This window comes from Lagopus muta, chromosome 6, assembly GCF_023343835.1.
Source record: "Lagopus muta isolate bLagMut1 chromosome 6, bLagMut1 primary, whole genome shotgun sequence".
Lineage (NCBI taxonomy): Eukaryota > Metazoa > Chordata > Aves > Galliformes > Phasianidae > Lagopus > Lagopus muta.
In genome coordinates this window covers 50,429,193-50,455,522 of record NC_064438.1, presented here as the reverse complement: position 1 = coordinate 50,455,522, position 26,330 = coordinate 50,429,193, and the positions used below count along the sequence as shown (strand labels likewise).

The 26,330-nt window shown below is 40.2% G+C and overlaps 2 protein-coding genes across 3 annotated transcripts in view; one reads left to right on the top strand and one right to left on the bottom strand.

The window, feature by feature from the left end:
• The window catches only part of TDRD9 (tudor domain containing 9), a 59,855-nt gene extending 34,724 nt beyond the window's left edge, over nt 1-25,131 (bottom strand). Inside the window, exons 1-6 of one of the 2 annotated variants that reach the window (XM_048949495.1) lie at nt 24,817-25,131; nt 8,767-8,873; nt 4,567-4,667; nt 3,875-4,096; nt 3,280-3,402; nt 1,877-1,957 (exon numbers count right to left, since the gene is read on the bottom strand). In XM_048949495.1, coding sequence (XP_048805452.1) covers nt 1,877-1,957; nt 3,280-3,402; nt 3,875-4,096; nt 4,567-4,667; nt 8,767-8,873; nt 24,817-24,971 — 789 coding nt within the window. In that variant the 5' untranslated portion in view covers nt 24,972-25,131. The remainder of the gene's footprint in view (nt 1-1,876; nt 1,958-3,279; nt 3,403-3,874; nt 4,097-4,566; nt 4,668-8,766; nt 8,874-24,816) is intronic. The other variant, XM_048949494.1, reaches the window with a different exon arrangement.
• On the top strand, nt 20,130-21,578 carry RD3L (RD3 like). The gene is made up of 2 exons (XM_048949516.1): nt 20,130-20,428; nt 21,281-21,578. Exons 1-2 carry the CDS (start codon nt 20,130-20,132, stop codon nt 21,576-21,578), a joined length of 597 nt encoding a protein of 198 aa, XP_048805473.1.
• Nucleotides 25,132-26,330: the final 1,199 nt, after the last annotated feature.

Below are 26,330 nucleotides of genomic sequence, written 5' to 3'. Positions count from 1 at the left end.
AATCTAAATTATTCTAACCTCAGCTACAGGCAAGGAGTATTAAATTAACTCTTCTTCAGACCATATTGTTAATTTTTCCTAATAGGAAGTATTCCATCTAGATCACTAACTGGAAGGAAAATATCAAATTCCTAACAGCACACTTGAATGATCCCCCATTACTATAAAAAAAACCCAAACAACCCATTTACTCTCCAAGTGGAAGCTCAGCAAGAAGCATCTACCATCACCAGCACAAAGCAACACACAGATAGGAAGGAAAGAATTATTGAAGCAGGCAGTTCTTCAGGATCAAGCAGTTTGGAAACACTTGTGCAGCAGAGATATGCCTACAGTCCCATCAATTTCATACTAAAATACGCACCGTGAGGCTACTTCTCACAGGCAGCCTGGTATGGTGGCTGGTGACCCTGCACATCTCAGAAGGGTTTAAAGTAGACAATCATTGTGATCCTTTTCAACCCAGGCCATTCCATGATCCTATGATTCAAATGCCCTCAAATGGACTATTAGAACCCTGAATTGTGTTCTGTGAAACTACCACCACATTTATCCTGTTGTTATTATTATTATTATTTTTTTTTTTAAAAAAAAACCTAAGCAGCCATTACTAGACACTAACACCATTCCAAAACTCTCAGGTTTTCTTACAAAAATCCCACTCCAGAAAAAGAAATCTTAAAGCCAATCTAATATCTGCCCTACAATGTAATACCAACAATCTGCCAGAAAAATCAGAATTGCTGATAGGTGAATCACAACAGGAGATCTTGCTGTCTTATCAAGAATTGTAAGCACTTTTTCCCCCTGAAACAGGCCTCCTTCATTCCATGAATCCAGGCACAAAAGAAGAGAATCTTTCATTCTCTGAATGAATTAGTTGTACTATAAAAGCCCCTTTCTTTTTTCAAAAGGGAATGAGGCAGGAAACACTGTGCTTAGCATACTGTACAAGTATTTTTAAAATGAATGACCCATTCCATACTGCTAAAACAACAACTACATGCACAAGTTCCCCTCTCCCCAGCATAAAAAATTTTGAGAAAATGAAAACTGTCAGAGAATGGAAAGCACCCACAAATTTAAAATTGCCTTGTATTTATATAATATGAAGATGTCTTCTGAAGAATCAGCTGCAGAGCAAGATATAAAACAGTGCCATCCAATGACTACTTTGGGAGATTTAATCAGACACAGATTCCTTTACAAGAAAGCCAATACAGGTTCAAATTACCTTTGTTTAGAAGAGAATAGTTAGCATTAGGATAACATTATCTGAAGCTCCTGAGAGACCCATCAGCCTTGCAGAATTTCTGCAGTCCCAAAGAGCTGCACAGAGATGCTCTGCATCAGCCTATTTCCTGTATTTAATTTCTTACAATTCACGAGTTTGTTACTGTGAGACCACAAAGACTAAATATGTCACGCTAAATCTCAGCAAACTGTTGTGGTTTCCTAGCATGCAGAGAAAGATCTCAGTCAGATGATACTAACAGTTCTGTCTGGAAAACACAATCCAACGTTTCTACCTTTTCTTAACACTTCCAGAAGTTAATGCTACCATATTTAGCCAAGGATAAGCACTGCCCTCAATACCCCATACATAACTCTAGTAAAATCTCCATCTTGCATTTTTAGCCTTAAGCAAAGTTTAGAAGCTAATTCATTTTAACAAGAGGAAAAGAAAAAGTTCTTAGAACACATATTGGCCAGAAAGAGAATGCCCTTTAGCTTACTTGCTTAAGAAAAGCAGCAAACCAAATAATACTTAAAAATAATGACTAATATTAAAGTAAGTTTTTTAAAACTATGCTCTCTGTAGATAAAAAACTGAGTTTATTTTTGCAAGAAAGAAGTAGAATATGCTTTAACCTACCTTTACTGATTGTGAATTTGTACGCAACAGTTTACGGATCACCAAGAGCAAAAAATCCATTTCTTCAGTACGCTCATGCACCTGAAAGACATCATCCACAGCTCAGTTCTCATCAGCTCACGTTCTTCTCTTGGATGTCTCTCCCCATGCTGCTTGTTTTCACATTTTATACACTTTTGTAACTTGAACAATACATTACCATAGCAGAAAATACACCTTTAGGACTAAGCAATTTAGTCTCATTTTACATCTCAACACAGCTGTTCAGACAAGAATAACCTCCATTGTAGGAGCTCTAGATTTAACAGCAGTTGAAGTGATGGTGAGGATTCTGAGGATGGCTAAGCAAATTGTATTGGCAGGATACAAACTGATCCCAGCAGGAAATAGATCTTCTGCTTGTCTAAAAACTAAGCAAATCAAATCAGATTCCTCTTGATCCCAATGGCTTCTAGTCAGGATCAAAATACACAACACCTCTTTAGATTACTTTTTCTCCAATTCTTTATGAATTCTTATATCCTGACCTATTTTGGTTACTTCTTGTACAGGTCAATGATGGCTTTTACTCAACATTATCAATGATTAACATATCCTTTTCTATACTTATTAGTTTATGTACAATTAAGAACAGCAGGGTTTTTTTAGATCTCAACCTTCAAAAGCTGAACATTCATTCTTTTCAGGTAGTTAGCAGACTTCAGTGTAATACATATGCTCATATTCACTATGAAAAACAGTCAGCTGAGACACTTCCTAGACTGACTGCTAGGACTTGCTGTGGGGTTAGAATTTTTGGATCTAATTAAGTACATTCCAATGTGCCTTCAGTACCCTGATTGGGTTGGGACCTTTAATTAAGTATGAAGTTGAGGGTTACTGAAATAGCGACTACTGAGTCAAGATCTATGGGGTAAGAGTAAGGAAAGGATTAGGAACTAGAGATATGGATGTGGAGGCAAAAAGCAAAAACCTGAGAGCCAGGACTTGAAAGCTGCTGAAAGCAGTACATGCTGATACAATCAGTTCAGGTTAGAGCACTCAAATAAACTAAGTTAAAAAAAAAATAAATCTCAATCTGTTCTTTTGTATGAAGTGCCACAGAACTTCACTCATCCAAGCAGATTTAATTGTTCAATTGTTGAATCTTCCATCTAATGCACATTTCCTTATCTTAGACTTTAACAGCCTAGTGGTATACAAACCCTCAGTTCTAAATTTCAGTGCTCAAAGAATTCAAAGACAAGGCCATTTCAAGAACTGTTAGTTTGGACAACTTTTACAAAGAATATTTACTTATTTGTAAAAGTAGGTGTCTGCATTTTGATTTCTTTAGCATGGTAAGAGATACAAAAGATAAGGTTTTCTTAATCTGAAACTGGAATGTATTTCCACTGACTTACTTCATCAATGAAGATGTGTGTGAATTCAGTTAGGCTTTTGGCAGTAACCACTTTCTGAAGAAGGACTCCAGTTGTCATGTACAGCAACCTTGTCTCCGCTGTGGATATGTTCTCTAAACCTACCTAACGTGACGAAAAGAATAAAACAGACATGAACAAATATTACATGTATTCCAGGAGTCTGCATCTGAAAGAAATTCAAAATGAAATAAAATACAAAGGCTCATTCAAGCTTGGAAAAGCCTCTGAAGAGAAACATAAATTGTTTCAGAATTATGTTCTGTTTCAGTAATTGATGATATAAACGCATCCAATTAGTGGAACACAGACAAATTTCTGCTGGCATCCAACCAGTACTTCTATTTGTTTAACTTCAAAAGCTTACACATTTGCTTATGAATGTTTAGCAGCATGTAGCTAAAAAGCTGCAATTCCATTTTAAAAGCAGATTTCTTAAAATTTCTTCAGCACATTAGATATGATTAATAAGTAACTAAGAAAAAAAGATGTAACCAAGAAACAAGATAAGGTACTTTTTGCTTTTTTCTTGTTATTTTTAAATACAATTTGAATTATTATTATTATTTTTTAATACCTGGTAGCCTACAAATCCACCTAGTGTCCATGATCGCTCCTTGCTAATCCACCTGGCAATGCTGCTGGCACCAATTTTCCGAGGCTGGGTCACAGCAATGTTGCAGTAGACAGATTGCTCAGTGCAATAATCCAGAACATATTGTGGAACTTGTGTGCTCTTACCACTTCCCGTTGCTCCTTGTATAATCACAACTGAATTGCTTTTTATCAGAGACAAGAGCTGAAACAATTTTTCAAAAAGCTTGTAAGCCTACAAAAGAACTCACAACAGATTTCAAACAGACATGAATTATCAACAGCTTTCAGGAAGCTTAACAAACCTTCGTAGATTATTATGGCATATTTCTATAGTGTCTAAGGCATTAGGTCACAGAAAAGATCACAGGCTCACATTCACATTTGTGTACCTCACATATATTTCTATGAACAAAACATAATAGCAATGTTTCTTCCTGAAAGGATTTCTGTGCAATGGGTTTGTACAGTGCACAAAGCTTTTGCACACTAAACAAAGCCTCTTCTACAATGCTTAAAACAGGAAAAGCAGTTCCCTTCTGAGAAAATAAAAAACAAACAGACACAAAACCCCCACCCTAAAGAAAAAAAAACAACAGACAACCAACAGACAACAAAAGACAAACACACCGTGAGTCTCAGATTTATTCCACAATGAAAGTACAACATGATTACCTCTTCCCTGTGTCTGGCTACAGGCATACAAGCATATTTATGGTTAGTTGTCATTGGTATAGAATTCCAAACACGTGGCTCACAATTAGACATTGAAGCATCTAGTAAAAAATAATCAAAAGTAAGTTACAACAATACATAATGAGAAGGATGAACGTAGGAACATAATTACGGTATTTGAAAGCCTAACTTCCACAAAGTTTGAATCGCACAAAAAAATAACAGAATTAATCATCTTTAGAATTAAAGTGATTTTCTGTGTCTAAGTAACTGTTGCTTAATTAGCAGCTGCTCTGGGAGAATGTTGCTTTGGTGTATAAACCACCATCAGTGTCACAACCACAGAAGATTGAGGGGGGAATGGAATACTTGGGATCATCCAGTCCCATCTCCCACTTCAGCCAGAGTCACCGAGAGCACATTGCTCAGGACCACATCCAAGCAGGTTTTGAGTATCTCTAGAGAAGGAGAGTCCACCTCCTCTCTGGGCAGCCTGTTCTAGTGTTCTGTCAGACTCACAGCAAAGAAGCTTTTTCTTATGTTCATATGGAACTTCCTGTGTTTCAGTCTGAGCTCTTGTCCTGTTGCCAGGAATCACAGAAAACAGCCCGGTCTCATCGTGTCGATACCCTCCCTTATTTATACACGAGATCTCAGTCTTCTTCTAGGCTGAACAGCCCCAGCCCTCAGCCTGCCCTCACAAGAGAGATGCTCCAGGCTCCATCTTTACGGCCCTCTGCTGGACTTACAATTTCCCTATTTTTCTGGACCTGTGGAGCCCAGAAGTGCCACAATACTCCAGATGTGACCTCACCAGAAGAGAGTAGAGGGACAGACCACCTACCTCACCCTGCTGGCCACACTCTTTTAAATGCACCCCAGTTTACCATTGGCCTTCTTGGCCACAAGGGTACACTGCTGGCCAATAGTTAGCCAGGTCCACCAGGGCTCCCAGGTCCTTCTCTGCTGAGCTCCTTTCCAGCAGGTCAGTGCCCAGCCAAGGATATCTGCAATGCTGTAGTTTTCTGTGCTTTCCTCTTAATTTAAAAGAACAGCGTTTGTGTACAGTTTACCTTACAAGTGCAAAATCTACCCCTGTTCCCTCAAACTTCTTTTTTTTAAAAACATACTGAAAAAAACCCATGCCTTATTTATACTTTCAAATTTGTCTGCATTTCCCATAGCGCCCACTGGACCCACGGTGAAAAAGTAAGCCATGGGGGGTTGGACTCGATGATCTCTGGAGGTCCCTTCCAACCCCTACAATTCTGTGATTCTGTGATACATAGTGCAGATCATTATTTTTCTACCTCTTTACAATCAAGACAATACTGTTCAGTAACAGTACGACCTTTTGATGTGACATTGTTGCCAAAAGACTGCAGCATGTGCTCAGTCACAGTTACCATTGGGAAATACAGCACCAGATTTTACAGTGCTACCATGAAGACCAGAAGGTCATGGTCAGACTGCCTGTGAGAAAGAAAACAACTTCAGTAGGTGGGGAGAGAGAAATAGAAAACAAAGGGAAAGGTTTGGCACCCAGTAATTTCGTGTAATGAAAAAGTTAGGCTTAAGTGATACTGAAATTAAGAGCAGAATTTCTAGAACCGTTACGTATTTCAACAGCTTTCTCCAGGTGTAGCAGTGAAATTTACTTACATTTTTGCATATAAATAATAAAAGCTAAAAACTTCACTTTACGTTGAGATTTTTTGTTGCTGTTGTTTTGTTTTTAAAAATACACAGTACTGGCAATGAAATTTACTACATCTTTTTAGAAGGGAAATATTTATGGTAAAATGAAGGTCATAACCCAAATATAAAATGCCCAATGCTGGACAGTTCATTCAGGCACTCTGATAAAGCATAAAAAAAAAAAAAACTTTCCAACAAGAACAACTGTTTACTTAGAATCTGGGTAATTAGAAAAAAAATACTGTCTATGCAGTTACTAAGCACTACAAAATATATGAAAGAACTTAACATCACCATCCCTGGAAAGTATGGAAAGTGTCTTTTTAAAAAGGTTTTTGGTAAAGATTCTAAATATATACTCCAGCAAAACTCATATATAGCATTCTGTCACAGGAACACTGTCAAAGGCTGACTGGGCTTCCCTCTGGCACAAACATGTCAGTGCTGAGACATCAGTAACTGCAGGATTTGACCAATGCTGGAAGAAATCTCAAGCTGTTAAAGAAAAGATCTCGGTGTCAGCATAATCTTGTAGAGGTAGGAAGGCTGTGTTGCTTTATCATGTTTTCCAGGTAACAATTACATTTAGTGCACTAAAGTTTTAGAAAAGCATGCTTTAATGCAAGAACATGTCTCATGCTGTTGGAGGAGGTCCAGAGGAGGGCCATGAAGATTATGAGAAGGCAGGAGCACCTCCCCTGTAAGGACAGGCTGAGAGAGATGGGGCTCTTCAGCCTGGAGAAGAAAACACTCTGAGGGGAAGGGGAGGGCATAACAGTGACCTACCAGCACCTGAAGGGGCTTACAGCAAAGCTGAGGGACTTTTCATAAGGGCAGATTGTGACAGGCAAGGGGAGGCAAGGAAATGGCTTTAAACTAGAAGAGGGCAGATTCAAATCAGAAAGAAATTCTTTACTGTGAGGATGGTGAGACACTGGAACAGGTTGCCCAATGATGTTGTGGATGCCCCCTCTATGGAAGCATTCAAGGCCAGGCTGGATGGGCTGTGAGCAAGCTGGTCTAGAGGGAGGTGTCCTGCCTATAGCAGGAGGTTGGGACCAGATGATCTTGAAGGTCCCTTCCAACCCAAACCATTCTGTGATTCCATGCATTGAAAACCAATTCATAGGCCCATAAGGTATTTATAGCATACAGCACTCTGGGACCTCGTTACATCAAAGGTGCACTAACAGTTCTTGGACTCAGATGGCCTGCACCAACTAATGGGCCAAAGAAGAATTACTGCTGGATGTTCTCTTCTTCAGCTAATAAATATAAAACTTTTTCTTCTGGTTTTGTTGTTTATTTAATTACTTTAAAGCCACATCAACTTCATATTCAAGCAGTATTTCCTAACAATAACTCCTTTTCTTTTACAGAAACATTGCAAATATCAATTCCATTCATAATTAAGCAGGCCACCAGTACTGCAAAATTAAGCTCCTATCCTATAAGTCTCATTTAGTAGCCAGATTTATGGCATTTCCCTAAATTAATCATAACCAAAGTACTTTCAGAAATTAAACAATAAAGGAATGCATGGAATTTGTTGCTTCCCTAGCAAAGTACACAAAAGAAAACAGATTAACACATTTCTGAACCACAACACCCTAGGCTTTTTTCAATCCCATTACTCAATGTTTTCATTGCCTCAGAGTCTCCCACAAATTTTATGATACGTCAAGTGAACAAGAGACAATATTTTGTGCTTCGGACAGGGGCACTGCACATGCAGGACAGGCCAGCCACACCTGCTTCCTGTCAGCTGGTAATTAGTCAGCTAGCTCCGGATCTACCAAAATTCCAGAGGTCGTGCAATTTGCAAAGGCATGAGAGGACACTTTTATAAAAAATAAAATAAAATAAAATTCTCCATGTTCCAAATTCTGGGAAATCAGCAAAGGGATTTAAAAAAAAAAAAAGGCAAATAATCAGACAATGGCACACAGAACAAACCAACCACAAAGATGTCCTTTCCTTGGGAAATCAACTACATTAACAAATTTGGAAATTAAGAAGCACAGTTAAGAGTTTGAAGCTAAGCTGCCCTGACAACTGAGCCAGCCTCATTCTGCTTTTACCGAAGCTCCTAGGAAAGAGGTGCAATCAAATTTCTCTCTAAAGACAAACAAAACAACCATTAAGTACACACAGAAATAACAGAAAGAGAAAAATGGGAGAAGAAAAAGGCACACTGAATGCAGAGTGGTTTTTCTTGCAGATATTTATCTAACACAGCTGCATTTATCAGTGCAATAAAGCACATTTACACACACAGATTTATGCAATAACATTTTCTGAGAACAGCAGTGCCTGATAAGGTGGCTATTTTCTTTTTAACCACTTCTTGCACAAATGTACAAACAAAGCATCAGATAAGCAGGAAATAAGTATATGAGGTTCAGTTTTGTTTGAGGGAAGACAGAAGAAGAAGATGGAAGAAGGACAGGTGCAAATGAAAACATAGTAGGAAGCAGTTTATTTTCCCTGCTTTGCTTTTACCTTGTTCACAGACAAACTGATCATTTCCAGGCGCATCTCGCTTTTGGGCCCCCACTTGTCTGTATTTTTCAGCACATTTAGTTTCACTTCTCTCAGGGACAGGCAGTCTAAGCAGAAAAGAAATGCCAATTTAATGTGTAATTCCTAATTCAGTAGTCGCAGATCTCTCTAGAAATAACAGCATTACACAGTACATTCAGACACACTACGTCAAGTAGTACCTACCTTAATGAACAAGTTTCAGAGATTCATTTTGTCCTTGCATTAAGATACCAGCCTGAGGAAAATGCCACATTAAATCTTGTCTGGATTTAAAAAACTAAGTTCCCAAAGAATCCTCCTGTAAGTTCTTAAATACCCAGGAATTTCTCTCCTGATGAAAGCCTAAGATTACTTTTGAACAAATATTAACTCGTTCAGTTTCACAAGTCCTTGTCAGAGAATACATACAATTCTGGCATGATTCCCTAGACAGCAGAGGTAGGAAGGAATAAATACAATCTCCTGACTGCTTTAAGGAAAGAACTTTTGTCTTTGAGCCAAGAGATGATGGTTGGGCAGGAATGAGGTACCAAAAAAGAAAACATTATGTAAATTCAGACTTATGCCATTACACATAAGACAAAGTCTATACATAACATAATAGAATAATAGGGGGTAAAAAAAACTCCTGTTCTACATGCATAGCATGAAGAAATACACATAAAGAAGTAGACATACAACAATTGTATTTAATAACAAATCATAAATGAGCCTAAGTCACACAGAATCACAGAATGGCCAGGGTTGGAAGGGACCTCAAGGATCATGAAGCTCCAACCCCCTGCCACATGCAGGGCCATCAACCTCCCCATTTAACACCAGCCCAGGCTGCCCAGGGTCCCATCCAATCTGGCTCTGAACACTGCCAGGGATGGACGGGGCATCCACAACCTCTCTGGGCAGCTGTTCCAGCACCTCACCACTCTCTCTGTAAAGAATTTCCCCCTGACATCCAACCTAAATCTGCCCTCCCTCAACTTAGATCCATTTCCTCTTGTCCTGCAGTTTTCTACCCTTTCAAAGAGTTGATTCCCCTCCTGTCTGTAGGCTCCCTTTAGGTACTGAAAGGCTGCTATGAGGTCACCCCGCAGCCTTCTTTTCTCCAGGCTGAACAAGCCCAGCTCCCTCAGCCTGTCCTCATAGGGGAGGTGCTCCAGTCCCCTGATCATCTTTGTGGCTCTCCTCTGGACCCTCTCCAACAGCTCCCTGTCTTGATGCCACAAGTGCCCATCTTCTCTAGACAGATAAACTCTGCTAGCCTGGTTGTGCTACAGACACTTAGATTCACTGAAATCAGTCACTATTCCTCCCACAGGAAACAACAAGCATTTATCACCATACTGCTGTCAACAAAACATGAGAGGAAGGACACAAAAGCCTACATAATGACTTCATATCCTGTCCTAATGATATTTTGTTGATAGAGCTAAGGCAGTGCTTCTCGAGCTCTTGAATCTCTCTTAGCACAGAGCTCACCAGGACTGCACACATTCACACAATTGCCACGTGAGGAGCAGCTGCCAGCTTACAGAAAGCAGGCTGCAGCAGGCTGACCACACTAACTTTTCAAATACCTGGAAGAGGGAATACTCTGCTACAGCCCCTCAGGCACTATTTGGAAGAGTTCATAGAATACAGTCAGCCCACCTGTTAGGTTCTTCTACTGAGTAATAATTAAACAAATAAAACCAAAAATATGATAAAGCAATTAAAATTGAGCACGGGTACTTAAACTGCAGCTGAAATGACTCAATAAACCCTGTTTTAAATAATACTGCATATACTCAGATTCTGGGCTCAGAGAACAAGCTCCTGATCACTGCCTATGTAACTCCAGGAAAACGAGGACAGTGCGACCTCAGTGAGGTTACATGAGATTTTATTTGGGTAACTGGCTATTTTCTTTCAGACATTAAGACTTTTGTCTTCAGAAAGCAGCATGCAGTAAATAAACCTCAGGCTATGCAATGAATAAAGAAAATGCTTAATAGCCACTCATTAGTAATGAACATTGCTCAGTCTGTGCACTCATTCAGGCTACAGTCTTGGAGAAAATCATATGTAATTGGGAAATTGCATCTGGGCATATGAAATGAACAAACAACCTTAATTACATCATTTCACAGTATCTTAATGTTGAACTTTGCAACTTTAATAAAGCAAAAAGCTTACAGCACATACACATATACGGTTTAAGTAAATTGAGAAAAAATCCTTCCAGAGCCCTCTGGCAGCCTTCTAAGTCATCAGAACAACGTCACTCACAAAATCATTTGTAAGCCATCATCTGTTACACAGACAGAAAGGAATGGAGTATTTTTCTGAGGAGTTTCTACAAGCATTTGCTGACAGCAGAAGAAAGTTGAGATGCAGACAATTCAAATCCATTCTATGATAAGAGAGGACACCACTAACGAAGGAGCTTTGCCAGATACTCCTTATAAAGCACGTGCCTGTCCACTGCATCAGATCTCTTGTCCCCACTTCTATTCCCCCTGATGCAGTGAATGCCTGCCTTTCAGGATACCTGCCCTAAAACAGCATATATTCCTCAGGCCTTCCAGACTCTCTTCATTGTAACACAATTATAGACAAAAAAAATCAAATCATTATTTCGATTTAAAGAAAAATCAGAAGACTTGAGATGCTGTTTTTTCCTTCCTTTCCCCTCACAAAAAAAGTGAGTTTGACCTTATTCAAATTCAGACCACATCTGCACACTCCATCCTCAGATGTGAACAGATTTCTACAACAGAGTCTGCAGCAAACAGATGACATGAAAAATCATCATCCTGAATGGATGAAAGCTGGCAAGATTACAAACCACTGAGAACATAATCAACCAGTAATGTCACTATCAAGAGTTACTTGCTGTTGAGACGTTCTAACAGCTGTGCAAAACACATCAGCTACCTCTAAAGCTGTACCCAACTCAAGACATCTCGCTTTTCCTACACATACCCAGAAGTAGCAGATGCAGGAACACGGAGCCTGAGCAGCAGTGGCCAGTAAAAGGCCTTCCAACACAGTAAAGAGGCAGTGCTTACCAAGCCTCTTTATGAAAGACAATTGGTATTGTTTGTTACAAGAGGATGGGATGCTTTCTATACTGTTTCCCACACAGTTTAACCGCCATAACCTTTTTCTGATGTGTGACTGATCTTTGCACATCTGACTGCTTACAGGATTTGATTGCGAGAAAATATTTAAAGCCAATAATGAAAATACTTCAAAAGGTTCAATCAGTGTAATGAATGTAACATTAAATGTGGCTGCCACTTCAGGCAGAATTAATAGAAGGGAAACAGTTCAACACCAGAAATTGTTGGCATACCCAATTTTAAGGGCTCTCAAATATACTAAGGGTGCTTTTCTTTAAGTAATTTCAGATAGAGAAAGGTCTTCCTTTTCTCCAAGCTACAGAATGACTTCTAATAAGTCAACAAGGCTATCATAACGGAATAACACTCAGTAAGTTTTCTATCTGAACATAATTTGGAATATTAAACAGCACTCTTGCATTCACTCATTTCTCAAAACCAGAGACAGCTGCCCAATCTCAGTCACAGGTGACAGCTGATTTACTTGGCTCTTCCCATCAACATGTACTAAAAAACAAACAACCCACCCAACCAATGTATGCACTGAACAACTGACATCTCTACAAGTGATGATTGGAAAGAAAAAAATGAGGAGAAACATCTCGAGTTGCTCTCTGTAAAAGAGAACACCACTGGATGCAAACTGGGCAGTATGAAAATACTCAAATACGTAAATGATGCTTGAAAGATTCAAATGGATGTTTATCAAATAAGAAAAAAAAAATCAGGTAATTCTATTGGCTGTTTAATTTCAGGGTAGAAGCTCCTATCAGGAAGACAAATAAAAGGGAAGGTAAAAGAATGTTCTAAGACGGAAGTTTTTAAAGATTCTTAAATATGCACTTTTGCTCATTTATATTCCACCTCATTTGCCATGAAAATCTCCCTTCACACAAGAGTGGAGCTGAATGTAAAACTTGTGTCACTCATTTCACAGCTGATGAGAGGAGTGCCCTAAGTCAGGGCTCCTACCACATGAGCTGACCATCTACTGAGAGAACACGGGGGAAAGATCACTTAAAGAACACTGAGCACACAGAGCAATATTTTGCTGTACTATTTTAGTACAATATATACTGTAGACCATTTCAAAGTCTCTCCTCTGAAACTAAAATAATGTGACACTTTACATAACTGAACATTTGCCATGACAGTAAATAACCTTCCTCTGCTTTTACTGAAGGACATCCTAAAAATGACTCCTTTTAACTGACAGTGGGCATTCCGGACTTTCAGAAGCCTGGCCTTACCTGCAGAAATACACTAACTTAAAATGAAAATGTACAGTCACTCAAAAAAAAGTATTTATTTTTCACTCATTAAAAAAAAAAAAAAAAAAGGATTACTTGAATTCAAAGTGAAGCTTAACCACAGAATACTAAAATACATATTTAAAAACATTGACCTGTTAAGAATCGATGCGATACTTGCTTTTTCACCCACTGAAGAGGTCTGTTCTAAATACCTGGTTAGCTACTCAGTGATCAAGTCTTCATACAAAGGTATCTCAAACACAACAGCTCTTCATCACAGCAGACACCTGTGTTAAAATTTGAACTAAAGAGAGAGGAAGCACAATTGAACTGCTCAGCAAATCCAAAAAATTGCAAAAAAAAACCATGCAGATTTGTATTGACTGTGACCTTCATATTTCAAGAAATATTTGCACTATATTAAGCCAAAAGCTCAGTGAGAACTTCTGTCTCCCACTTCATACACAGTCAAAATCCAAGAAGAGTAACAACCACAAATTACAGGAAAAAAACACCTCAGTCCTGAAATTTATTGTCACTATGGGACTAAGATCTTCTGCCAGTCAGAAGATGGGGACAAACTGTCAGGCTTCAGAGAGTTGGACTCTCCCATAGATGAGTTCTACAAGCTCCTCTCCACACAGAAAGCTCAAGTAGGGCTGTTCAGAAGGGGCCAACTTGTACCCAGAGCACATGGTGACAAGCTACACAGCAATACTGCCCTGACTGCTCAGGGTGTGATAGTTCTGTAAATTAATGTTGTGGTAGCTATGGATTACAAGTTAAGATGAGCCACAAGGATCATCTAATCTAAAACTGTACTACCCGAAATCCAAACCCTATGTCTGAGAGCACTGTCCAGACACTCTAAAATCCAGCAGCTCAGGGCCGTACCCAGTGCCCTGGGCAGGCTGTTCGTGCCCTCCATCTCCTGAGGCCTTTCCCTGACCCCCAGCTGCCCCTCCCCTCACACAGTTCCACACCATTCCCTCGGGCCCTGTCGCTGTCACAGAGAGCAGAGCTCAGCACTGCCCCTCTGCTCCCTGTGAAGAGCTGCAGCCATAAGGCCTCCCCTCAGCTCCTCTGCTCTGAGCAACTCAGTGGCCTCCCCTGCTTCTCATGCCCTTTGCCCTCTGGACTGCTCACCATCTTCACTGCCCCACTAAGATCAGCATCAAATGCAGGATCGCCTCAATTACCAAATGACACCTGTAACTCCCCTGCCTATTGGTGATGCAACAGCAGCACTGAGGACACTACTGTTACACAAAGTATAACTGGAAGACAGCAGCTTTAAGCACATCCTGGTCTTATTCATCACATGAATGGGAATGCAGCAATGGCAAACAACTTAGTTAACATTCTAAAAAGTCAGTTATTACTGTTGTTAGCTGTCACAGCAAAGGACCAAACGAGGAACATTATCAATAGGCCTCATGTAGGCTTGTGGCAAGTTTTGTTCACAGCTGTTAATAAGTGTAAGCATTTCAGTGCCACCTGAGGAGGCTGACACACTGTTGGTCTGCAGCCTGAAATGGCTCCAATGAGTTATTCTGTTATATCAAAAGAAAAACATGCTGCAAAGTTTATTATGAAGTTCAAGTAGTGGGACAGTGCTTACAAATGGAAGCACGCCATCCTATCTGCTGACTATAGACCACTTTTCTCAGGTGACCATTAGCATTGGTGACCTTCCTATATAATATGAAACTGCAACCTGTCACAGAATGCAACAGGCTGCCCCAGAGCTGCGGGTGCCCCATCCCTGAGGTGCTCAAGGGCAGGCTGGATGGAGCCTCGGGCAGAGTGTTAGTTTGCAGCAAGACTATGTCTTCTGCATTAGAGCAAATCACTCATTGCAGGAGCAATGAAAGCTCATAATAAGAACTTAGAACTTAATTAGCCACACACCATGTAAATATCCAAGTCTGCCATGCTAAAGAGGTGAGTTTATTTAGATTCTGAAGATTCTGGAAAGCACAGGATAGAATAAAAAGAACATCTGCAGTCACTTCTTCTTAGCTACGAAATATTATCTTGCCACAAACTATTTCATCTCCTGCAGTAGATGACATCTAAGTAAGTCATGATTAACTCATGGTGCCGTATTCCACTCTTCTCAAGCAAGAATCCACCTCATTTCCCTTACCCTACTACCTACCCTCGAAGGAAATTGCTGTAAACTTCCATGAAAGCACTTTACTACTACCCTGCAAGTACTTCTTCAGAATTGTTTCGCCATTGCACCAACAAAGCCGAAAACCAAGTATATTCCACACCCTCAGAACACACATCTCACTGATTCATGCTGCTTGCCTGCAGTAAGTATCAATTATGTAAATTCCATGTGCTGCCTATTGCACTCGCACCACAAGTGCATGGAACTACCCTTCCTCTGCAGCTGTGCTGTGCCTTTAACACGGGGCAGAGGGCTCCTCGTTGATAACATAAGCTGAAAGAGTATTGGCAAGGAGATCCAGGTCTCCAACCTGTAGACCTTCAAAAGCAAACAACGCTTCTACCCAGGCGTTAAGTCTTCACAGTCACACACCTGTTATTTCACTGTCAAGGCTCCCCTCACAGCCTGCGGGCAAGCAGAAAGAGACAAAAGAATTCCCAGAGTAGACAACATGCTGAGTACCGGATGTTTTCAGGCTGCAAATGAGACCAATGAACTAGACATCCATGAAGCCACACATGTAGCAGAACAAAGCTGCTTAGCAACTGTGAGACTTCTGACAGCAAGCACTGGGTTCAGCTGCACCTCTTCATTGCAAACGATACCCAGAGAACATAACCATCATCGTAGGTGTGGTGCTGTCTTTGCAGGAATTCTTCAAAGATGCCCTATGCTGATACTGCACTAGAATGACCCTCCTTTCTCCCTCTCAATCAAGTAAGAATTAGTAGCACAACCCCTAAGTAAGCCTCCTCCTAATCAGACTGATTAGAATGCATCATATTTCATTCTAAAAGGGTAAATAAAATACTAGAATACATTGAACAAAGGCCCTGGTTATGCATGAAGGCATGCTCATTTTTCTGACTGGTGATCCACAACCCACCATTACAGATACCACCCTCTAAATAGAGGCTGCATCTGTCTGCTGAAGGGAAAAAAACACATGAATATTTTCTAGAGAATTTTCATGCAAGTTGTACTGATTTTGTGCACAGAAGTATGGAACCACAAGTTAAGCTGCCTCAATGATTCCTTCCTTCTGTATTTGTAACCCAAATGTTATGAAATTAGCACAGCTAAAAGCCATGAGTAAATCAAAGGCACCCACCACATCCCTGAGGAACAAATCCAACTCTGCACAGAAGCCAGTACGGCAGAGATGGGTTTCAGCTATTCTGCTGGGTGCTGAAGCTTAGACTCCTTACGCAGGAAAGGCTCTTCCATAGAAACTTCTGTTCTAGACTTCCTAGCTCTGTTCAGCCAGTCTCAGATGAAGCATTTTTTCTTCATACGGTCCGAATGCAAAGGAGAAAAGTGAACCCCGCCACAAGGCCATGCAATCAGAGCTTTATTCCAAGACTCCATTTCTAAGTCTGAGAAGGGCTTCGGGAAGCATGCAAGTTCTTAACATACACAGCCAGAGTAATCTGCTCTGGAAGCTGCATACACAGATATTGCTTGTGGAACACAGGAAAGAAGTATTTTGCTCTCTCAAGACAGAGGAAAATCAGATGTCCCTCTTTTCTCCCCAAACCAGGTTACACAAACTCCTCATCCACTGCCTATATAAAAACATTTCTGTAAACTGGTGGATTGCCCAGGTGGTTGAAGAAGTATCAACTCTTTGCATACCTCTTAATTAACTGAGGTTGGGGGTAGAATAAGTACAGCAGGAAAGAGATGTATTAAGGTTTTGGAACAAATTTATTTGATACCAGGAAGCCCATAGGATAAAAAGCAGAAACAAGCTTTCAAAATTCATTACATCCCTTGCCTAGAAAGTTCAGAAAACAAAGTATACTCAGGATATTAAATGAAAATAAAACAGAAAATACTCTTTAATTGGCATTTTATATTATACACACAAGTCATTAGGATTAATTTACTAATTGATACTTTTATAAAGAACTGTTCTGCTACAGTGGCAGAGTAACTTAAGGTTCTTTAAAGATGAAAAGTTACTCATCATTATATAAATAACATTACGGTCTCATTCGAGTACTATATTAGTATATTAGTACTATATTTGGTTTTAGACACTAACACCAGTAGAGGAAGATTCAGAAAAGGGAAATGAAAACAAGGAGAAGATATTCAGAACCTTACATTCCTAAATTGTTTTCAAAAAACACAGCATCCCTGAGTTCACTCAAGACTGCCATAAGTATGCAGTAACAACTTCATGCCATTTGTAATTTTATTACAAAACTGCCTAGCAATTAATGAGAGGAATCAAAATACAGGCTTCTTCCCCCAGGCTAAGTCATAACAACTGCAAGTACTAACCATGATCCTCATCAAAGCCCTGCTATCTGTGAAAGTCAAAACTCCCATCCCAATACAGCACTGCAAATCTATTGCTCTCCTTCACCTCCCAGTTCCCAATGTCAAACTCACACAAGCAGTCATCTCTTCCTGAAGGCAGACCTCAAACATGCACAGAACTAGAAGCAATACAATTAACTGCTCCCCTTCCAGTGGAAAGGAAAGCATCATCGTCAGCGTCCTGGCACTCAATGCTTTATGACACAACCAAAACCCAAAAAAGCCACTGTTGTAGTTTTCTCATTTAATTCACTTCCACACCTTTCAGTACGTGTCCTTAATTTTTAGAGGTTTTATGCCATGCAGCAGTTCCCTTCCCCCCGCCCCACTGTATCCAATTGGAAAGTAAGCAGTGACACGGCAACTGTGCTGTAAAGGAGGTGGCAAAGAACGTTTTTATTTCGTCTGAAAATCTGTCAGGACAGTTCTGTCATCATAAACCTAGCTTCCTTCCTTCTTCATAGTACCACACACAATGCAATGTGAAAACCTTCCAGTTGAAGAGGATTAATACTGACATTTGAATTTTTTCAATGTATAAGTGGTATCAGTTTTAATAACAGCCCTACACGTCATCTTTTATGTTGCATGACATCTAGAACAAATTTACAGAAGCCCTGTTCCTTCAACAGCTCAACACACCAGGGGAGGCAAAAAAGTAGGAACAAAAAAATACTCACAGGAGCAAAGACAGTCACTGTAACAAGAAAGAGCAGAAGAGAAGGCACTTAGTGTGTCCACCTTTTAAAATTAATAGGAAGAGACCAGATAACTGGAATGGAAAATGGCTGCTTCAGCGACCTTTAGCGTGCGCGATGCCACCCCTGAAAATGAACCTTAAAAATGGATATGCTCAAAAAACTCATCAAGGAAAGAGAGAAAAGGCAACTGACAGCCAGTTGAGACCGAAGCAAAGTCTATGGTAAGACTCAAAATTCTGGGCTTTTTACAGCAGTTTGACTTCAATTTGCATTTCTTTATCATTTTATTCCTTTAATTAGATTAATGCGTCTTTCGTGGCACACTGTAGGTGTTACAGACTGGCTTCTTCGAACACATTTGAGATGTTAATTAAAAATGCTAACAGCTATGCTATGCACAGTAATCAAGAAGTGTAATAGCATGAGATGGATGAAATTCAGCCAGAGAAAGTATTTAATGTAGCAACAAAATCCCGAGCAACTGTCAAATAGCTCTCTTTCATCAACACTGTTAGCAAAGGCTTTAGATGATCTCGACCAGAGAAAGACTATTCTTAGCTGTTTAAAAGTGACAGTAGAACAGTCTGACCCCCCTCCCCAATGGGAGAAAAGTCTTCCAGCATCTCAAGGGCCTGGAAGTTTAGTTTGATGATAAAAGCAACATAGTTATTTTTAGCACTCTACAGGCATAAAAATACAGCTCTAAACTGTGACCTACAGCTATGCACAGCCAAGCATCACATCATACGACAGCCTTAACTTTAGCTAGAAGCACGTCTGCGGTTGCTTCAGACAATCATTATTCATCTCCCTGCCAACAATACCTTTGGATGGCTTTAGCAACAAGCATCTGAAGTTGCGACCATCTTTCTTTGAATTGCTGCCATCGGCAGAACACAAATCAAAGGTAGGAAACCTTAATGGACTTTGTAGAAGTACTAGGAAGACCACGTTAGGTTAAATGGATTACTGCTGCTCTTGGGTACAGAGGATGAAAAAGAACCTTAAAAGCAAAAAAACTTAAGCTTTCATATGCACTGCAGAAAGACGTTTTAAGCACAGTCTGAGTGAATAAAAAAAGAAAAAACTTTGTTTTCTTCCACCAGTAGTAACAGCCCGGGAACAGGAAATGCTACAGTAAGAGACCTTCGAGCAAACTCACCTGAAACAACACTGTTCAGACAACTGCAAAGGTAATTCATTCTATTTTTATTCAAATTTGTGTTCTTCTGTCCGCATGGTTTGTAACAAGCTGCAGTTTATAAATCTATTCCACTAGATCTGCTTCCAGAAGAATTTGCTTAACAAGAATTTGCTTAAAATAATAAGTGATACAGAAGTTTTAAAGAACAGGATAGGCGCCGAGTTGCAGCACTGAACTGTTTATTTTATTTCACTTAACATGTAAGCATTACCTCAAATTTTTAATTTTTTTTTTTTATAAACATCACCTATATTATCCATAAAAAGAAAGTTAAGTGATTTCAAGATGATAAATATGCAGTTTCAAATGAGCTTTAGATTCGTAAGTGTTAATCCAGAAAACATGAGAAATGCTGTAAAATGTGAGCCTTGTCACATTTGATACCAGTTTGGTGATTATGGTTTTTTTTCCTATTCTGCAGCAAGGTATTTTAGTACGAGGAACAAAGTTTCCTTTAAACACTCACCTGCTTAAAAAGAAGTCCCTGGCATCAATGCTACCTGCCTAACAGAAATAAGCGAAGTTTCTTTTTCTTTCCCCCTCACAAGCTTAAAGATGCCGCTTTTTGGCTGGATGAAATGGCCAAAAAATGGTTCCTACAAACCCTCAAGGTATCCTGGATCAGAACTAGTTACAAAAACCTTGCTGAGGGAATTGAAATGGCACCTGAAGGAGCGTGAAAGGTTAGTGCAAGAGATTGAAAACGAGCAAAAAGTCCAGAAAACCGGCATGGATTACAACTGGTTGAAGAACTACCAAAATCCTCAAGCCACAATTCCAGCTACTGAGCAGCGGCAGCTCGAAGTTCTGTGCTCCCAAATCCAACCGTGCCAGACTGGAACTGTTCTCAGCAGGTAACCATTTCCTATTCCTCTTACTTGGAGTGGTTGATTTTCAGTAAGTTTTAAGTTATTTCTTTTGCCTATTCCAAGCTTATATACGGCTGTGATCTTCTTTGCAATTTAGGAATGAGCAGCAATCTGAATGTATCTTTATATGTGTGTTAGAGATTACACCTGTGCTTTATTATATTGTACGTGAAGGTTGGTTTTGTTCATTATTATTTTTTTTTTAAACATCAGGATTCTCCCAGCCTAATCTTAAAGGAAATTTTGCACGCTTATAATATGACTTCTCAATACTTTAAATTCCCCACTACTCATCCCCAGCATTTATTAAATTGCATCCAAGAATCAAAAACTCAAATTAATGCAGTGTACCGTTAAGCCTCGCTGTACAAAATATTTGAAGCCTGTAACCCTAGAAAAAACAGTGTTAAACAGAATTCCATTCTGGGGCAAAAGGAAAAAAAAAGTGGATTACCATCAAAAATTCTCCTATGCTCCTATTTAAATACACTTTCTAGGGGCACACAAATGACAGAAGAATCCTATGTGCCTTTTAAAGCCCAGAATACACCTAAGGGCAAAGTCAGTTTAAATCAAGTTACCCAGATGGCAAAGGAAAACAAAAGAATACTGAATAACAACAATCCTCAAAATAGCTGGATTGCCTCCAATGTATTGTTAGAGCTCTTTTCCTCTACAATCTTCTGGGGGAGGTGTGTGGGGAAATGTGGCAGCAAGGAATAACTGACATAAGAGCACAGTCATTTCCTCCCCCTTTCCCTCTCCTCATCAGATTAGCAAGGAAACAGGAGCATTGTCAGCATCAGTGATTAGATTTCAATGCTTGTTTGTTTCTAGATTTCGTGAAGTTTTGGCAGAAAATGATGTTTTGCCTTGGGAAATAGTCTACATATTCAAGCAAGTTTTAAAAGATTTTCTTACTACCATGGAGAGAGAAAACCAACAAGAGCAACTGGTAAATGTGTGGAATACAAATTGCTCTGAACATTTCAACCTGCGTGGAGACAGTTCTAACAGATCGGAGAAAGAGGAAATCCCTACAGTCTCAAGTTATGTTGACAAAAACACACAAAGCATGTTTCCCACTTTCTCTGATAGGATCTGGAATCTACCATACTACTACCCATCAAGTTAAGTTGCTTTGTGTTGCTTTCAAAAAGCTCTGTAGCTGTCTGCCTTCCTTCACTGTGATTGCCATCCAGAAACATAGCAATAAGAAATGTGACATGTTCCCTTTTTCACCTTAAGAGCTCAGAAACTAAAATCCTTGATTACAGCTAGTACGCATTATATGAACTTGTAGCATGAACTCTCCTTTCTTACCTTCCACATTCCTTGAAGCTACTGTGTTTGAAGGAACCTTTTAACCAAAAACGTAGATGCTGCTAATAAAACAAGCATTTTATCTTTGGCATATCTGTAGGTATAGAATCAAACAAGAAAAGACTGCTTTCTGTATTTTGGAGTAGCATCAGTCCACAAACTGTTAGACAACAACTGCTGTATTTATTACATAGCTTCTAAGCTTTATAGGGAATTTATACAATGTGAGATTTCTTAAGTATATTTGATGTTATATTAAATGGATAAGTACCTTTTGGAGCTGAATATTTATTTCTCAGTTTCAAGAGTAAGTCCTAAAGCAAAAGCAACGTAAAATAACATTTCACTGCATGAACAGTTTCTTCATTTGTCTGAACTGTGCACTGCACATGAGGAAATACTGTGAAATCTGACAACTAAATGTAACCTTTGGATATTTAAGTACTTTTAACAATTAGCTCTCTATCCCCTAAGAAATTCTCACGTAATTTCATTTCAAAAGGTTGCACTTCTTCCGTTGTTTGAAGCTACCCTGAAAACCAGACGCTAAACTTCAGCATTTTGGTAAGTCGCAGTACTTTCTGGAGTAGCAAGAGGGTCAACAAATCACTTCAAAAGCAAGTGAGCATTTCAAATTTTCGGAAACTTGCCATTTCTCAGTTGCTATTATCTGTGACTGAGTTCATAACAAAGTTTTAAAGCACTGATTGGACACACAGCAGTTATGGTCAGAGCAGACAATTAAAGCAAAAAAATCAGAGAAAACATACACCGTAGCCATGTGCTGCATTTCCCATCAGGCTCCAAACATTTACACACCTTTTATTTAAACTCTCCATCTCCAGATTTCCTCTCCATCAGTCTGTCACATCATAGAAACAGGCAAGTCTCCTATTCCTCAATTCACAAAAAGAACTATTTTGCAATCTCAAGAGAAAAAATGTCACATATGATATTGTTTTCAAGCATACTGAAGACCACGTTCATTCAGAGCTCCTCAATCTGGTAACATGCAACTCAAAGATATTTCCCTTCTTCCCCACTTGAATCTTTCACCCAACACAGAATTTACTTATAATGTAATGTCAGTTGGGTAAAACAGATTGCATGTATTTTTTTATAAAAGGCATAAAACTACAAGAGGTTATAAATCAATATTTTTTAAAGAAGCTTCAGTAAAGAAGCCTCTTTAGCAGGCTTTGTTGTGATAGGATAAGAGGGAAAGATTTCAAACTAAATGGGGGCAGATAAGGAAGAAGTTTTTTCCCAATAAGTGCGGTGAGGCACTGGCACAGACTGCTCAGAGAGGTGGGGGATATCCCTGGAAACAGCCAAAGTCAGGCTGGACAGGGCTCTGAGCGCCTGATGGAGCTGTGGGCATCCCTGTTCACTGCAGGGGAATGGACTGGATGGCCTTTTGAGCTGGATTACGGAATCATCTGAATGATTCTATAATTCAGATGAAGTCTTTCCATTTCAGAAATATCAACTGAAACATATGCTAAAAGGCAGTCTGTAACCAATAATTAAAATATGTAGGCATCACTACTAAATCAGTAATTCCATGTACAATGAATAGGAAAAGCACAAAAAGGCTTACATACTTCTTACACTTTACTGATACTAGGCTATGTAATCAGTTCTAACATTAACAGTTGGAGTGGAAACTGGAAGGAAAAAACTAAACTGGGACGTAGAGAGGGAATAGGTAGAAAAAATATTATACAAAGGCTGAGAAAATGCCATCCTCTGAGACCTTCCTTCATTTCTTTTTCCTTCGAACACCAACATGGGAGGTAACCTTACAGAATATTTTCAAAGTGCAATGTATTCTTTACTTAGAAAAAAAAGAAAAGCATAGAAAGAGTAAAGACAGGGTAAGAACTGGTAATTTTGGTACCACATGCAGCTGGCACACATCATTGCACTGGCAGAAAGGTGAGTGACAGCAACTTCAAAGGGCAGCAAGCCTCCCACCTGCACAGGTGTCAGGCAGAACAGCTTGCTATGTTTTTAGCCAAATAAAGTAGCTATTTAAAAAAAAAAAACCTAACTCAGCAAATGCTACACCTACAACATGCAAGAAATCAAAGAGAGAATAATGATCTTTTTCCATGTTTGCGCTTTTTAAGTGTTTTAATCTGAACCACAATTGCTTTGGTAAGAAGAAAGATTTAAGGGTCATTTCATTTCATTCAGTTAAATGCAATCAGAGGAATTAAGAAGAAAATTAACAAGCCATTTAAGGATAAAACCTCTAACCATAACCTCAGAGAAATATTATTTCTTCTTAAGCTCAACTGCTAATATTGTTACTCTAGAGGCAGTCCAGACAACATGATAAACTTAGCCTCAGAAGATGAAGCATCATTGGTAACCAAAAAGAACATCTTACTTATCTTCTTAAGGCACAAAGCCTTGACACTCAATTAGCAAAAGTATTTCATAAAGCTTTTGTTAAGTATTATTTCTTATTACAGAGCACTGTAATTATTATGACACACTTCTTATTTCCATGATTGATTGGGTATAAATCCTACGTGCTCTTGCATGTCAATTTAGATAAGAACTTGGAAATAATTTTAACAACCATCAGTTATATAAGAGGCTTAAAACTATATATATATAACAAGCATCTTTAACGTCAATCATTTTGCCTTTAATTTTAACATGCCTTGAAGAAAATATTGAAATAATTACAGTACAAGCAACATCAGTAAGGTAAGAGAAAGTTTTTTGCTTTCAGCCCTCCAAAACCTTCAAGAGGCCAACAAATACAAATCCAAGTGCTTCCACTTGAACATACAACTCATCATAATTTCTCAAACGATGCCCAAGCTCCCTAAGCACAGTCCCAGAAGTGTAAAATAGAAACGCAAGTGGAAACAAAACCCACCTACCAAAAGAGGCCTTCCTACAGAGGCCCTGTTTGTTCTGTAGCAGCACGCATACATCACTAAACACGTATAAAAACGCGCAAACAGAGGAGAGGCACTCCACACACAACCCCACACCCCGCTATCAGGCTGAGGGGCAGCAACCACACTCACCTCAATGACTCCTGCACAGCAAACGGACTGGGGAGACAGGATGAATCACGCGAGGCTGTAGCCTGCGCACGACCACCTAAGAACTCAACGGCGGTCACATCTTTGCCAATGGTGAACCACTCGTTCACCTGCTCGATAGTGAGATTCCGCAGCATGAGGCCGACAACAGGCAAGCGCCTCGCACCGCGCAGCAAGCGCGCGCGCCCGCCCGCGTCCCCTCACCACGCTCTCTTCCCGCGCTAGGGAAAGCCCCGCCCACAGCACGTGACCCATTGAAGGGAGTGCGGCGCCATGTTTGTGGCGTAGTGAAGCGCGGTCAGCTTGTGTATTACAGCCCTAGAACAATGGCCGAAAGGCCTTCTGGGATCGCGATCAATCTGTCGTTCCTCTTACTAAGAAAACAGCCCGCAGGCGTATAGCCTCAGCCCACCATGAGAAGCCACCCTGGCGGCTGCCTCCTGGCGACAGGCTGCCCCCGGGCGTCAGGAGCCTTGACGGCCCTTCCCAGTATTGTCTCGGTGCGCGCTCCATGCCTAGGCAGTACAGAGTGCGAACAGGCCTAAGCATGGATTTTTTTCAGTGCAATCAGTTCTTTGAACGTTGCAGCACGGCCCTCGAACGGCTGATGCTGACCGAGAGCGGGCCGCGCTGGTGCTCTGGTCTTCCACAGCTGCAGGGGGCGCTGTGCGCCGCCGCCGCCTCTCTGGCTCGCGATCTTCCCTCGTTGGTGCGTGCCTTCCCGGCATCCCCCGTGGCGGCAGCGGAGGCCGTTCCCGTTCCGTGACCTTCGGTGGCAGCCGCGCTCTCCCGGCCTAACGGTGGGTTGCGGATCAGGCCTGGGTAGGTAGTGCCGTCGCTCGGGGAGGAGGCTGGGGAGCAACCCTTGTGAGTTGGTGGCCGTTGTTCCGTGTGTAGAAGGGACCGCGGGAGGGCGGCAGGTACCCGCTGCAAGGGGTGAGCGGGCCGCGGTTCTGGGAGAAGGGCGAGGAAGGTGGATTAGAAGGCACGTTCAGCATGGATTAACTCACTGGGAAGCAGGGGGGGTCTCGGTGTTCTCAACAGCACTGGTGAAAGCACAGCCTTTCAGGAAATACCTCCGTAATTACTGCTGTAAACTGGTATACTGGTGAAGAGAAATATGGATTTGTATTAAGACATTAAATTCCATAGAGATGCTTTTATCCTTGGAGAAGTACCAAGATTTCTATTCTGGGGCTCTGAGTTATTATATAATGTCCATGTCAGTGTACAGGTGAGTTTGATGGGTTGTATTATTTGGGTGATGTGCTCAAAGTGTTTCAGGTAGAAAACAATAGAATGTGCAGTATTGCTATGTAGTGTGGTGCAAATGTGTGCTAAGATGTTGAATGGCAGTAAGTTTTATTTTAACACATATCTTACATACTTTTCTGGTTTGGTTTGAATAACAACCATTGTTTGGATAACCTCATGTGGCAGGGGGGTTAAATCCAAGTGATCTTTGAGGCCCTTTTCAACCCAGGCCATTCTATGGT